Genomic DNA, 15,039 nt, shown 5'->3' with positions numbered 1-15,039 from the left:
TATACATGCACTGCCAGGGGAATATGGGGCAAAGGTGGGGCTGGCTAAGCTGCCCCAATGGCTGTTACCAAGAGGAGTACAGTGGTACCTTGGGTTACAGACACTTCAGGTTACAGACGCTTCAGGTTATAGACTCCGCTAACCCAGAAATAGTACCTCGGTTTAAGAAGTTTGCTTCAGGATAAGAACAGAAGTTGCGCGGCAGCAGCGGGAGGCCCCATTAGCTAAAGTGGTACCTCAGGTTAAGAACAGTTTCTGGTTAAGAACAGACCTCCAGAAGGAATTAAGTTCTTAACCCAAGGTACCACTGTATATAACAGTATCATACTGGCAAATGTCTTGGTTATATGCAGGAGCCTTTGGTAAAACTGTGAGACTTCCATCATCATCATCATCATCATATAATAATAATAATTTATTATTTATACCCCGCCCATCTGGCTGGGTTTCGCCAGCCACTCTGGGCGGCTCCCAACAGAATATTAAAAACACGATAAAACATCAAACATCAAAAACTTCCCTAAACAGGGCAGCCTTCAGATGTCTTCTAAAAGTCTGGTAGTTGTTTTTCTCTTTGACATCTGGTGGAAGGGTGTTCCACAGGGCGGGTGCCACTACCGAGAAGGCCCTCTGCCTAGTTCCCTGTAACTTTGCTTCTCGCAGTGAGGGAACTGCCAGAAGGCCCTCGGAGCTGGACCTCAGTGTCCGGGCTGAACGATGGGGGTGGAGACCCTCTTTCAGGTATACTGGGCCGAGCACCGTGGGTGTCAGAGAAGGCATCCATGCTGGGTTTTTACAAGGCGGTACTTCTGCTCCACCAACATAGTCTCTGTGGTCAGTGGGCTATGACCATAAATGGGCCCCTGTTTGCCTACACAAGCTGAGCTGCTTCTGCTAAGGGGAATTAAGGCAGGGGTTGTGATATGAGACGGCCAACAGGGAATCGTTAGATGAAGAGGCAGGGAAAGTGGGAGCACAGGCAAGAGATAAGGGGTGCACACGCAGAAGCGATGAGAGGATGAATTTTTGCAAACCCATTTGAAATGTCCTTGGACATTCTCAGGCCTCAAATAAATGTTTACAGTGGTACCTCGGGTTAAGTAATTAATTCGTTCTGGAGGTCTGTTCTTAACCTGAAACTGTTCTTAACCTGAAGCACCACTTTAGCTAATGGGGCCTCCTGCAGCCGCCACGCCGCCAGAGCACGATTTCTGTTCTCATCCTGAAGCAAAGTTCTTAACCTGAAGCACTATTTTTGGGTTAGCGGAGTCTGTAACCTGAAGCGTATGTAACCCGAGGTACCCCTGTACTGCAAGAGAGCAAGAACTCCACATTTTTGCAAATTTACTGTATCACCAATCAGCCTCTTCCTCTAACCAAAATATCTTAGACAGATTTTACCAGAAGCCCCTTCCGCTGACGTCAGTGGCACTTGCTTCCGAGTAAGCAGGCTTGGATCACAGCCCTAAAGCCAACGATCACTTAAGGGTTATAACTTGCTTGTAGGTTTACCCCAGATTTAAATAAATGTAAGAGATGCAATCTTTGTGGTGAGGGGTATGTCATTACAGTGGCCTAACCCCAGGGCTGTTCTGGTTGTAAAAGGAAGTGTAGTGCTTGGAGGCAGTTACTGTGTTATGACTACATGGGACAGAGATCTGCCTCGTTCGCAGGGTTTGGCAAAGCTGGATCGTTGACTTCTGTACTTGATTTTATCTAGGAGACAACAAAAGGCTCTAGGGGTCGGCTGCGACTTCAAGCTTTTGCAGGAAGGGAAGGGCTGTAGCTCTCTAGACAAAGGTGCATTCTTTGCATGCCAAAGGTCCCGGGTTCAAATCCCCAGCGTCTCTGGATAGGGCTGAGTAAAGGTAAAGGGACCCCTGACTATTAGGTCCAGTCGTGGCCGGGTCTGGGGTTGCGGCGCTCATCTCGCTTTATTGGCCGAGGGAGCCGGCGTACAGCTTCCGGGTCATGTGGCCAGCATGTCTAAGCCGCTTCTGGCGAACCAGAGCAGCACACGAAAACACCGTTTACCTTCCCGCCAGAGCGGTACCTATTTATCTACTTGCACTTTGACGTGCTTTTGAACTGCTAGGTTGACAGGAGCAGGGATCGAGCAACGGGAGCTCACCCCGTCACGGGGATTCAAACCGCCGACCTTCTGATCGGCAAGTCCTAGGCTCTGTGGTTTAACCCACAGCACCATCCGCGTCCCTAGGGTGAGTAGAACTAGGCAATATATTGATAAATGGTCTGAAACCAATATGGTGTTCAGATCGCGATACCGGTTTCGGACATTTTGAGCTCTGGTAATACATTGCGCCGGTTCAAAGTGCCTGCAGGCAGGCAAAGCCCGAGAAGGTTTCGGGTGAGCACACCGGACTGGTGTCTGTGGGTATTTGGAGTCGTAGAAATGACTATAAGTGTCCGCTTTTGACAATGCAGAGTTAACTATCTGCCATGTGCGTCTCTTTAGCTAGGGGGCCCCTGTGGCATCTGGGCGCTCTCTTTGCCAAGGGGGCAGGAGGGGCGCCAATACAGCTCCTTGCCCAGGGTCTCCTGATAAGGAGTATAGGGAGAGTCCCTGTAGAAGTAGCCCCTGCATGTATCACCCCATATCAGACAGGCACTGTCTCTGTTATCCTCTTGGCGTCTACGAAAGCCTTTCCTTTTTCCAACAAGCCACTTGAGTGGAGAGTTTTGTCCCAGGCTGTGGACGCGCCGTACATTTAAAGCACATCCTCCTCCTCTACCCCACACTCCAAAAGAAAGAGAGAACAGGATACAATATGTATATGTGTTGAGCTCGAAATTGTTTTTAGGTACGTTTTATTGTTAAATTGCTTCGGGATTTTTTGGCGGAAGCGATTCACAAATGAAACAAATGATATCTGGCAGAGTGGGGCTGTCGCCGCCACATTAAGACCTGTTGCTGCAATATCTTATTTTCTGGGGTGCCAATTTGTTTGTTCGTCTTTCTGTTTGCCTGTTGGGTGTTTTTTCTGCTCCATCCTTCTTCTGATCCGGAGTACAGGACGCCTCCACAAAATAAATTGTTTTTAAAATAACAAGGACGGCAACGACACCTAACAGCATAGGCACAACAAACAGATCTCTATGGGGAGGCGGTGTTACCCAGGCTAGAATAAATCACAGGCCAGATGCCCGAATGAATGAGAACGTTTTCAATTGGTGTTTTGAGATTACATTTGGGGAGACAGTGCTCCATAGACTAGGCTGCACCACCGAAAACTGCCCTGCCACCCTCCTTAGCTTCTGTACCTTCCAACCTCCTATGTCAGTGTTTCTCAAATTTGGGTCCCCAGCTGTTATTGGACTACAACACACATCATCCCTAGCTACAGGACCAGTGGTCAGAGAAGATGGGAGTTGAAATATTGAAATATTGGTGAAATATTAGTAGATGGGTATTTTATTAAAAAATAAATGAGTAAAGCCATACACTGTCGGTATAATGTCAGATACTGTTGGTGAGTTCTGTCATTAATGTCTGGGAGGCAGAAGATCCTCTAAAGCCCTTAAAGGTAAAGGGACCCCTGACCATTAAGCCCAGTCGTGACCGACTCTGGGGTTGCGGCACTCATCTCGCTTTATTGGTCAAGGGAGCCAGCATACAGCTCCTGGGTCATGTGGCCAGCATGACTAAGCCACTTCTGGCGAACCAGAGCAGTGCATGGAAATGCCGTTTACCTTCCCGCCGGAGCGGTACCTATTTATCTACTTGCACTTTGACATGCTTTTGAACTGCTAGGTTGGCAGGAGCAGGGACCGAGCAACGGGAGCTCACCCTGTCGCGGGGATTCGAACTGCCGACCTTCTGATCAGCAAGTCCTAGGCTCTATAGTTTAACCCACAGCACCACCCGCATCCCTAAAGCCCTTGGGTGTTCCCAAATGCAGGTGCAGGTACAAAAACGACCAAAAGAAAACAGATCACATGCATATCTTCCAGAATTATCATCCATTGGAAATATTCTGGAAATCCATTCAGGCTGATATCGCTGATATATTAGGATACCATATCCCCTTGGAACCTAAAATATTTCTGCTTGGTTATCTAAAAGACGGTGTTATGGAAAATGATCACGAAATAATCTTTCACCTTATAATTGCGGCTAAGATTATATTAGCTAAAAATTGATACGGGGGAAGAATATATATTCCTACTGTATCTGAATGAATCGAGAAGATTTGGTCCATCGAACTATGATTAAGCTACCTTATTATAAAAGAATACATATGAACAGGTTTATGAGGAAACGGGTGTTTTTTATAATGCTCAGAGCAAGAAATTCAATGGTAATGTCCAAACTTGTGCTGCTTTCAACCTGCCGCAATAGTTATTTCTTTATGCTCTTTATCTGCAGTTTATAGAATCATAAAATCATAGGATTGGGAGGGACCCCAGATTCCAGCTAGTCCAGGCATAGGCAAACTCAGCCCTCCAGATGTTTTGGAACTACAGCTCCCATCATCCCTAGCTAACAGGACCAGCAGTCAGGGATAATGGGAGTTGTAGTCCTAAAACATCTGGAGGGCCAAGTTTGCCTAAGCCTGATCTAGTCTAACCCCCTGCAATGCAGGAATCTCAACATGTGCTTCCCCCATCCTATTTGACCCTGCTTAGCTTTACAACTGTTCTGGGAGTTTTATTGTTGTTCCAGGGGCGGGGGGGGGGGGGGAGTTCATTTGATATTAAGGTATCTATACTGAGGTTTTGGTAATGTGAAAATTGATTTATGTAATTACAAATGGGGAAAAAATGTGCTAAAGGATTCAGTATTTTTATTTATTTTTTAAATGAAGAGGACCAAGTCAATAACCCCTCTGCTTGTCTTTGCAGGAGGCAAAGGGCTCCTGGGGGAAACAAATCTCAGCAACACACGGAGCACCAACAGGGCACGGCCAAACACAACAGGGAACACCAGAAGCCCTCGCAGGGAGGCCAAGCGCCGCACTCCACAGGCCGGCCCGGCCACCACGGCTACAGCCAAAACCGGCGGTGGCACCACAACCAGAAACACTCGCCCAACGACAAGGAGGCGCACAGAAATGCCAAAGAGACTGAGAACCTGAAAATCGAGGACGCCTCTGTCTGCACGGTGCACATCCCCCTGGAGGTCCACCGCGGCAGCGAAGGCACGGACAGGCAGTCGCCACAGTACATCCAGGACCCGGAGAGCAGGCGGAAAGACAGTCTCCACGAGCGGATAAGCGAGAGGCCCAAAATCACCTTGCTCCAGTCCTCCAAAGACAGACTACGCAGGAGGCTAAAAGAGAAGGTGACTCCCTTGCCCCTTGAAGCAAGCTGAAACGCAGGCTCCTATCCCCAGCCCAGACGTTAGGTAGGGGGAAGCCACTGCCTCAGGCGGTGGAAGCCCCGGAAGTGGCGCTCCTGCAGGTGCCCCAGCTGCCCTGCTGCCTCCGCCACTGGCGGAGAAGCAGCACCAGCGTCGGTGCCAATTTTGGGCAGGGTCTCATCCGAATTGGCTCCCGCTTCTCGGCCTGCAGTGGCGGCAGCAGGGCAGGGAAGCATATTCTGTTTGGGCTCAATCAGCAAAGTGGGGCGAAGCTGCCCCTGCTGTTACCGTATTTTTTGCTCCATAAGACACACTTTTCCCCTCCTAAAAAGTAAAGGGAAATGTGTGTGCGCCTTATGGAGCGAATGCAGGGGAGAGGCAGGCAGGAAAAACCCCCAAGAGCCGCAAACAGGCTTCATGCGGCTCTTGCGGGCTTTTCCCCAGGAGGAAAAAGGGATTGACGCAGCCAGTCAGTCCCTTCTCGCTCCTTGTAGAAAAGCCCGCAGGAGCCGCGCACTCCTTAAAGGGTGCGCGGCTCCTGTGGGCTTTTGCAGGAGGTGGGGGCATTGCCATAGCCGCGCACAGCCTCTCCCGGCCGGAGAGGTTGCACGCGGCTAAAGAGGAAGCCAAGACAGCGAGCAGGATCCAATATTTTTTTTCTTGATTTCCTCCTCTAAAAACTAGGTGCGCCTTATGGTCCGGAGTGAAAAATACGTAGGTGTGCACTTATTTGCCCAGCAGTTTTCACAGGGGAGGTCTGAGCTGTTTGGAGAAAGGGGCAGTGCAAATTCCCTTGCCCTCTCATCTCTGGAGCTCTCAGAGAGGCCTTCTTAGAACTGGCTTAGCATGCACATTTTGCTCTGCACCATGAGGACCAGAAACATTGCAGGTATATCCTGTGCTCTCCCCCCCCCCCGCCGCCCCAAAGGCAAAGGGAGCCACTTCTTGTGCAGAAGGGTGGAAGCAGCTAGAGCAGCGGTTCTCAACCTGTGGGTCCCCAGATGTTGTTGGACTGCAACTCCCATCATCCCTGAGCTCTGGCCTTGCTAGCTAGGGGTGATGGGAGTTGTAGTCCAACAACATCTGGGGACCCACAGGTCGAGAAAGGCTGAGCTAGAGAGAGCCGTGCCGCTCCTGCCAGTTCAAAGTGAGAGTCGCATTTGTGGATTCTTAGCTGCACAAATGCTATGTGTTCATTGACATTATCATCGCCGCTTGTAGTGCAGTGGGAATGCAGCAACTTCCTGTTTCTCCAAGAAGATTAAAAATAAGCACACACAGCCAGGAGGTTAGCAGACAAACAAATCCTGTCCGAGCCCTTCCCTAGGCGGCTTACCTTGGCATAACCCACAGACAATGGGCCCCTTTATGTGGGTGGTGGGGCTGCTGCTTTGCCAGCCTAATGTGATGCTGGCATGGGCACGAGCCAGAGATTGGGGTCTTTCTATCCCAAGTGGCAGGGGAAGGAATTCCATGCTGCAATTGCTAAGTAAGAAGGAAGCCATGAGCAGGGGGGAGAAGGAGGAGGGGGAAAGTGTGGATTGGTATTGAGAAACCACAAACCCCAGGGAGCCAACCTTTCCCCCCGAGTTTGCAATAAGCATCCCGCAGCACAGACATCTCTGAATATTGTGGCTCCGAGCCACAATCTGGGGTGTCCATTTTAGTAGTTCTCCTTACTAGGAACATCATGTATTGTTTTCATCACGCAGGTATATTTTTTCATCTTCACAAAGGTCTGTGATGGATTGTGTTCAAACCCACATGGGAGTATAGATATATGCACAGATATGTATATATATTTATATAGGACACCGCTGATATGTTTTAGTTGGCTTTTTCCAGGGTATATGCATTTATGTTCAGAGTTGAGTCCTGTGGAACTCAGGGAAGGTTGATCCTATAGAAAAATGTGGTTGTTGCGGAATTTCCTTTTGCCCTCTGTCTTCTCTTTGCATTAGAAAGGTTGTTGCCACTAGGTGTCGCTATATGTCATTGGTTTTCTGCCTTAACGGGTCCAGCGCAGTGTCCTCTAATTCCACGTCTTACCACTAGGTGTCACTCTGTGCTGTTTGTTGCTTTTGCCTGCGAGGATTAATATCCCCAAAACAATATACATTCACCCCTATCTATCACCTCTTGTTTAAAAACGTTGCCAACAGACATGTGCCCAGTAACCAGCTATGGAAAGAGAGTATTTATTGTGCTAATTTCCCTCAACCAAAGCACCCATGAGAGATCCAACTTCTGCTTAAAAACCTTCAAGGACAATCAGTCCATATCACCACCTAAAGGAGTCTGTTCCACTGCCGAACACCTCTTCCCGTCAGAAAGCTTTTCTTAGCCTGCAACGTGCGGCAGAAATTCCACATGTATGGCTTTTCAACAGCATCTCATGGTGATCTTGGGATAGCTGTGTTCCTTCAATTCTTTCTGTCAGGTGGCTGTTAAAAGCACAGAGCTTCCATCCTTAAAAAGTGGCCCATTTGGCTGCAGAGTTTTGGACTCGCAGGCCTATCCAGATGTTTGCTTGGAATAGGTTTGTCTTTTGATTGCTGCGGTTTCCTTAAGATTCATTCCCAGAAGAGGAGCCTATAGGCACTTCATGCAGTTCCATTTCTGAAGCTCAGCATATCTGAGCTGAGCTGTTCTAGTTAGTTGCCTGGTGAGCATAGGAACACAGGGTTTATATTGAGTCAGGCCATTGGTCCATCGAACTCTAAATTGTCCGCTCTGACTGGCAGTCCCTCTCCAGGGTTTCAGGCAAAGTTGTCTCTTAGTCAGCGGTGGAGCAAGCTGATTGGGCACCTGGGGTGGCGCGTGTGCCCTGTGCCCAGGGGTGGGGCCAGCCAGGGCAAGACGCTCCGCTGGGCCTCCAAGGAGTCTGCCTGACCCTCCCACTAAGCCGCCCTATACCTGGGGGGAAGGCAGAGGGCAGACCGTTTGGGCAGCGCGGAGCCTGCGCGCACCCAAGCCACCGTGTCTCTCCCACAAGAGACGCGGTGGCTTGGGCACGCTGCAGGCCCCGCAGTGAGTGCCGTGCTCCATTTTGTCACCACACCTCAGTGGGGACACCCAGGGTGGACCACCCCCACCGCACCCCCCTTCCTCTGCCCCTGCTCCCAGTCCTACCTGAAGATGACAGAGACTGTTTAGGGAAGCTTTTAATGTTTAATAGGTTATTGTATTTTAGTGTTCTGTTGGAAGCTGCCCAGAGTGGCTGGGGAAACCCAGCCAGATGGGTGGGGTATAAATAAATTATTATTATTATTATTGTTGTTATTATTATTATTAAACCCGGGACCATCTGCATCTAGCCCCTGAGCTATGCCCCTGCCCCAACTGAGTTGAGACAGTTACATGGGATTCAGTGTGCAGTGTAGACAAGCCCTTGGATGTTGTGTCCAAGCACCAGTTAAAACTTAAGGTGCTCCTCACTGCAGGTTCAGATTTTTCACAGCATGCTTAATGTATACTTTAATTGCATAGGCCTCCTTCCATGCTTCCAAACTTGTCGTTTGCTTGGTGCAACTGTGCTGATCTGTCTTTTTTCTTTTTCTTTCCTTCCTTTTTCTTCTCTCCCCCCCCCCCCGCCCCCGCTCCACGTTTCCCTTGCATAACAGATGCCTTGTCTTTCCCTTTTCACGGATCAGGACGAAGTGGCCGTGGAGTCCACCAACCCACAAAAGAACAAAATGGACAAACTAATTGAAATTCTCAACAGCATGCGGAACAACAGCAGCGGGGTGGACTCCAAGCTCAGCAACTTCATGGAGGAGGCCCAGAACTCCACCAACTCCGAGGAGATGCTCGGGGAGATAGTTAGGACCATTTACCAGAAGGCCGTGACGGACCGCAGCTTTGCCTCCATGGCCGCCAAGCTCTGTGACAAGATGGCGCTCTTCATGGTGGAAGGCACCAAGTTCCGAAGCCTCCTTCTCAACATGCTACAGGTAACCAGACAAATCGCAGCCACTGCTTTTGCTGCTGCTGCTGCTGCTACTGCTGCTGGCATGCCGTCGCTTACAGAGAGAGAAGTCCGTAAGTTCTGACCGTGCTTGAGCTGCCTCCTTCGTTCCATTCTCACCCAATTAATTTTAGAAAAATGAAAGCATAAAGGGGGAGAGAGGGGGGGACCCAGGGCAGCATTTCTGTGTTTGTTTACATGAGCGTTTCATGGTTACGACGGACTGATATAATTTTATAGGTGCTGCCCGCCTCCCGTTCTATTTTGAATGCCCGCTTTAGCAATTGTGTGGTCTCTCCAAAGCACATGTTCATCTCACTGTAAGACCAGGTGGATCTTTACTACGGATTCTGTGGTTTTGGACTTTGTTTTAGTTTTGAACTGACGGGCGGCCTCCATAGATTTGGGGAAGGCAGGGCAGGATAGGTAGCCTTGAATACCTGCCCTGAGGATGAAGGGCCCAGCAGACAGGCGGCTTCTGAAGGTGGTTTGCATAGAATTTGGAAATCGCGTGTAAATCTGGTGGCCTGAGGAGGCTTAAAGAGGCAGGTGGAGGGAGGGAGGGAGGGAGGGAGGGAGGGAGTCAAACCTCTCACAGGACCATGAAGGCTTTTCCCACAAGACATTGCAAGGCGTGTATGGAATGAACCACAGAGTAAGCCCTGCACCAGAATCGGGCCTCCCCAGTGGAACTCAGTTGGTGTTTCTGTGCCATCATAGAGGAACAGACTTGGACCCAGGAGGACATCTTCCTGCAGAGGTCATGTCCCCCAGCCCTCTCTCCAGGCTGAAATTAGGCCTGGAACACGACAACAAAATGTTTTTTCCAAGCCTGGAAGAGAGCAGGGTTAACCTCAGTAAGCTGCATCATATGTTGTTTATGTCTTAAGATCCATAAGACCTTTGCTTCCTGTCCCAGAAAAGTGAGGGTGTTCTGTGGCTACACAGTAACGTGTGTCCACACTACAAATTTAAACCAGTTTAAAGTACCTTTAAACTTCCCTGGTTCCCAGCCACAGACCTCTGCGGGGTTGTTGCTGTGTGTCATAACTGGGTTTGTCTTAATGCCAGATTCTCAACACTCTCCTGTAACTACATTTCCCACAATTCTTTGGAGGAAGCCATGAATGGTCAGCCTAGTTTCTTCAAACCCTTCTGAATATACAGTGAATATATGTCCTGTCCATGCTTGGGATCAAGCAACAATGAGTTCACCTTAAAATTATTGGTGTCAGTTCTTCGTAGCCAAGTAACATTGTCTTCCATAAACATGGTATTAAATGAGTCTGTAAGTGACTGTGGAGGCCAATTCTGGATCCACACGTCCTTCCACAGTGGGGACATTGGTTTCCGGGCGGGGTTTGATCACGGTGTGGATTTGCCAAGCGTGCCTTCCTCTTAGCGTGTTTCTCCCCCGCGTTCTGAGTTCGAGTGTCTTCAAAGCCCATGACACCTTTGGTAAAGGCTGTTCTCCAGTTGGAGTGCTTGCAGACAAGTGTTTCCCAGTTTTCAGCATTTATACTACATTTTTTAAGATTTGCCTTGAGAGAGTCTTTAAACCTCTTTTGTTGACCACCAGCATTACGCTTTCCATTTTTAAGTTCGGAATAGAGTAGTTGCTTTGGAAGATGATAATCAGGCATCCACACAACATGACCAGTCCAACAAAGTTGATGTTGAAGAATCCATGCTTCAACAGTGGTGATCTTTGCTTCTTCCAGTACACTGGCATTAGTTCGCCTGTCTTCCCAAGTGATGTGTAAAAATCTTCGGAGACACCGTTGGTGGAATATTTCGAGGAGTTGGAGATGGCGTTTATAAGTGGTCCATGTTTTACAAGCATACAGTAAGATTGGTAGTACAATAGCTTTCTAAACAAGCATTTTGGTTTTCCTGTGAATGTCCCGATCCTCAAACACTCTGCATTTCAATCGGGAGTAAGCTGTACAGGGCTGGATCCCTATAGAAAACAGGATGCCGGGCTCAGTGCTGACTGACAGCTGTCATTTTGCAACTGCGAGAGCCATGTAGTGCAGCAGGTGAACAGAGGTGACCCCAATTCAAGTTCCTGTTCTGGAGAGATGGCGACCGACTAGTCAATGCTTCTGTCGGCCAAACCTACCGGGCAGGGTTATCACAAAGCCAAATGTGCCTCAAGACAAGGCAACTAAAAAATTTCCAGGAATCTGGGTTTTGGGGGTGGAACCTCAATCACCAGTGTTTCCAGGTTGAATATAAAACTGTCATCAATGCAAGTTGTTGCCAACTTCCTGATAAAACACGAAACAGGCTTTGGCTAGGAGGAGCTAGCAGCAGGGGTTAAGTTCACACCTCCTTCTCACCAGGGATTAAGGCAGAATTGAATTCACGATAAAGCCTTTGGAGGCCCTGTGCATTATCCCCGAAGGGTGAAGGACCTTTTTTAGCCTGATGTTGCCAGGCTGTGCAAGGGTGTGATAAATAGGGGATAAGCATCTTTCCTCATTACCGCTAAAGCCTCTGAATTCTCAGTCCAGCCACTGAGCAGGAACGGTCAACCTGAACCCTTCGCATATGGGCCTAACAGATGCTCGTGTTTTTAAAGAAGGCCCTGTGGACTCAGAAGCAAATGGCTGCAAAGGCTTAGGCAAGCTGGCAAGAACCAGTCTCGCAGCAAGCTTCAGCAGAGGGCCTAACACACTCAAGCACTGGCAGGGCTGGGGGCCACACGACCTGTCTGCCTGGCCCTCTAAATCCTACGCAGGCTGCACCCTTCTACCACAGACTGGTTGGATGCAGAGGAATGGTGGGAGGAACCAGCTGGGGAGCCCCCAAGGGAAGAAGGCTCAGAGCCCAGGAATTGGTAGTGGGGTGTTAATGAGTGGTCAGTGGGAGAAGACTGGGAGGAGGCGGTGGCAGAAGCTGAAGAGGTAACAGGGTTTAGTGAGCTGGGAGAGTTGGTGGCAGAGAGAAGACCAGAAGTGGAAGCAAGGGAGGAGAGAGGCCAAGATAAGCCAGGTTGGGGAAGAAGCCAGGGTGTCTCCCCATCCTGCTGCAACAAGCTCCCCTCTCCTGTCTCCCAGAACCAGGAGAGGCATGAAGAGGGCGGAGGAGAAGTTAGCTTTGTGGAGGTGCCTTCTCGGATTGCTTGGGAAAGACCCTGGAGAGGAGGGGATTTCAGCAGCAGTGGGAAGGCAGGGACCTTCAGTCTCTCCACAACTGTTTCCTTGGTCAAAGGCCTGGCAGAGATGAGATGCTGTGCTCATTAGATCCTGCTTTTGCTCATAAAGAGTTAACTCCAACTTGCCCAGTGTGATTTATGGCTGGCTGGCTGGCTGGCTGGCTCTTATCACCTTCACTGGCCCTGCTATGCTCTTGTAACTCCTTTTATGTTTACTCCTCCTTAAACTGTGAAAATGCCTCTTCCTTGCCTGGTTGGAGAATGGAGAGTGGCGTCTGTCCGTCACCTATGATATGTGGCCCTCAGAAAGGTTGGCCATGACGGAATCGGCCCTTGGGTTGAAAAAGGGTGTGTGTGTCCCCTCACTCACGTGATAGTGGATCATCATACATGGTGTGCTATGCTCAGAATTGGGCCCAGAATTCTGAGATCTGGTGCACTCAGGCCAGGATGGGTGTCATATGTTCAAACCCATTATATCTGAGCAACCTGGCCACTGAATTCTGCACCGGCTGAAGTTTTCAACAGGCTTCAGAGGTGGCTCCACGTGTTGCAGTAATCTAACCTAGAGGTTGCCAGAGCTTAGGTGACAGAAGCTAGGCTATGTGCGGACAGGGGGTGCAGCTGGGGCACCAGCCGAAGCTGATGGAAGGCGTTCTGCGCCACTGAGGCCACCTCCAGCTGCAGCAATGGATGTGGAAATACCTCATCGAGGTAACCCCATCAAGAAGAGGCAGTCCACTCCATTTTCTAAGAACGTGAGGGAGGGAGACCTGTGATTGTGGAGTTTGGAAAGATACTCCCCCTGGGAGTCTTCTGGCGACCATTGTTATAAATACCAGCAGTTGCATTGGCCGGAGTGTGTGTGTGTGGGTGGGGAGGAACGGACGTTAATTGGCTTGCCTGCAAGCTCTGGGTATGTAACCTAAGTTAAAGTATTCCTCTGTTGAAATCTGCGTGCTCTTTATAACCCAGAGGTGTCTGCTTCTAAAGTATGCATAGCAAAGTGTATTAATAGAGAGGGCATCACTGGGATTGTAATAGAACCCTTCTCTCCTTAGCAACCGTTCCTAACAACACATCAAACAGAAGGATGTGATACCTTTCGGGAGAGGAGGTGGGGTCAGGGGAGAAGCACTAAAACTGCCAGATCCGTATGCAGTTATTGACACAACCGGGATGTCGCAAGACAAGAGGGCGTGAAAAAGGAGATTGAGACACATCCCAAGATATGGCCTGAAGCTGGAGAGGGGAAGCCTCCCTTAGCCCAAGGGACACATTCTCTTCTGAGCAACTTCCTGGGGGCCACCTTTGCCAGGGTGGGAGGGGCCAGGAGCAAACGAGGGCGGAGCAGCATAAATAAATTTTAGCTTTGTGCTGTTGTCGGCATCCGTCCCTCTTGAGAGACAATGGAGTGCGCTGTGTTAGCCGCACCAAAGTGATCTCTGTGGGGTGCAAGCCTGGACGGTGTGTTTGGGGGTTCTGGGCTACCCAGATGGCACAACCCCGCTCTCACTGGTGTGATCTAGACGAAAGCAGAGCAAGATGCTTGGCACCACCTTGGCGGCAGGAGCTGCCAGAAGGAGGCGCCGTCTACAAATTTGTGTAGGGTGTGCTCATTAGCCTTTCCTTGTCCCTCAAGGCAGCGGCGGTTTAGGGCCAGAGTTTTCCTTCTCCTAGATGGGCTATCTTCCCAGATTGACGAGCCCCATCTACCCCTCATTTCCCCCTACAGCACTTGCAGAAACCACCTTCTTGACCAGGGGTTGGCAAACTAAGACCCACGGGCCGGATCAGGCTCAATTGCCTTCAGGATCTCTCCGTGGATCGGCGTGGGGATTCTGTTCATTCGAGCTGCGCCATTTCCCCCCCTGCGCCATTCCATTTCCCCCCTCCCTCCCACACAACGCAGAGCCACCTCCCTCCCTCCTCCTGGCTTCTCCCCACCCTGCCTAGAGGAGGAAGGGGGCTGGGTTAAGCTGGCTGAGCCAGTGGCGGCGCAACGGGGGGTTTGGGGGGCAGTACGCCCCGGGTTCTATGCCTGCGGGGGTGGCAAGAAGTCAGCCCGCGGGGGCTCACGGCGACGTGAGCGGCCATTACACTGCCACAGCTGCCTTTGGAGGATCCTCCGTTTGCAGCTGCAGCAGCGAGCAGAGGATCCTGGCGCTGGCAGCAAACCGCTATACAGCGCATGTGCAGCATGCGTGCGAAACCGTACATGCATGCGTGCGACACCATACATGCGCTGTACTTAGTGGTTTGCCACCGGCACCACTGCAGCGCCATACAGACAGGGCCAGGAGTCTGTAGGGGCGCCAGAGGGATCCCTAGCACTGTCCGTACTGCATTGGAGAGGCACCGGTGGCAAACCGCTATACAGCGCATGTGCGGCATCACTATGTACAGTGCATGCGTCATACGAAGCCTGGAGAAGAGGAGGTTAAGGGGTGATATGATAGCCATGTTCAAATATATAAAAGGATGTCACATAGAGGAGGGAGAAAGGTTGTTTGCTGCTGCTCCAGAGAAGCGGACACGGAGCAATGGATCCAAACTACAAGAAAGAAGGTTCCACCTAAACATTAGGAAGAA

At 50.1% G+C, this 15,039-nt stretch overlaps 1 protein-coding gene across 12 annotated transcripts in view; it reads left to right on the top strand.

Annotated features, from left to right (window-relative positions):
• CTIF (cap binding complex dependent translation initiation factor) overlaps positions 1-15,039 on the top strand; it is a 178,476-nt gene that overhangs the window by 116,032 nt on the left and 47,405 nt on the right. For 7 of the 12 annotated variants that reach the window (XR_014556181.1, XR_014556182.1, XR_014556183.1 and 4 more), the window contains 2 exons: positions 4,864-5,302; positions 8,944-9,273. Coding sequence is in view for 4 of the 12 variants with exons in the window: in XM_083702736.1 (XP_083558862.1) it covers positions 4,864-5,302; positions 8,944-9,273 (769 nt within the window). In the remaining 8 variants the exon portion in view is untranslated. The remainder of the gene's footprint in view (positions 1-4,863; positions 5,303-8,943; positions 9,274-15,039) is intronic. The other 5 variants (XR_014556186.1, XR_014556187.1, XR_014556188.1 and 2 more) reach the window with 1 other exon arrangement.

Source organism: Podarcis gaigeae, assembly GCF_964106915.1.
Source record: "Podarcis gaigeae genome assembly, chromosome: 11".
Lineage (NCBI taxonomy): Eukaryota > Metazoa > Chordata > Lepidosauria > Squamata > Lacertidae > Podarcis > Podarcis gaigeae.
This window is presented reverse-complemented; position numbering and strand designations above follow the sequence as displayed.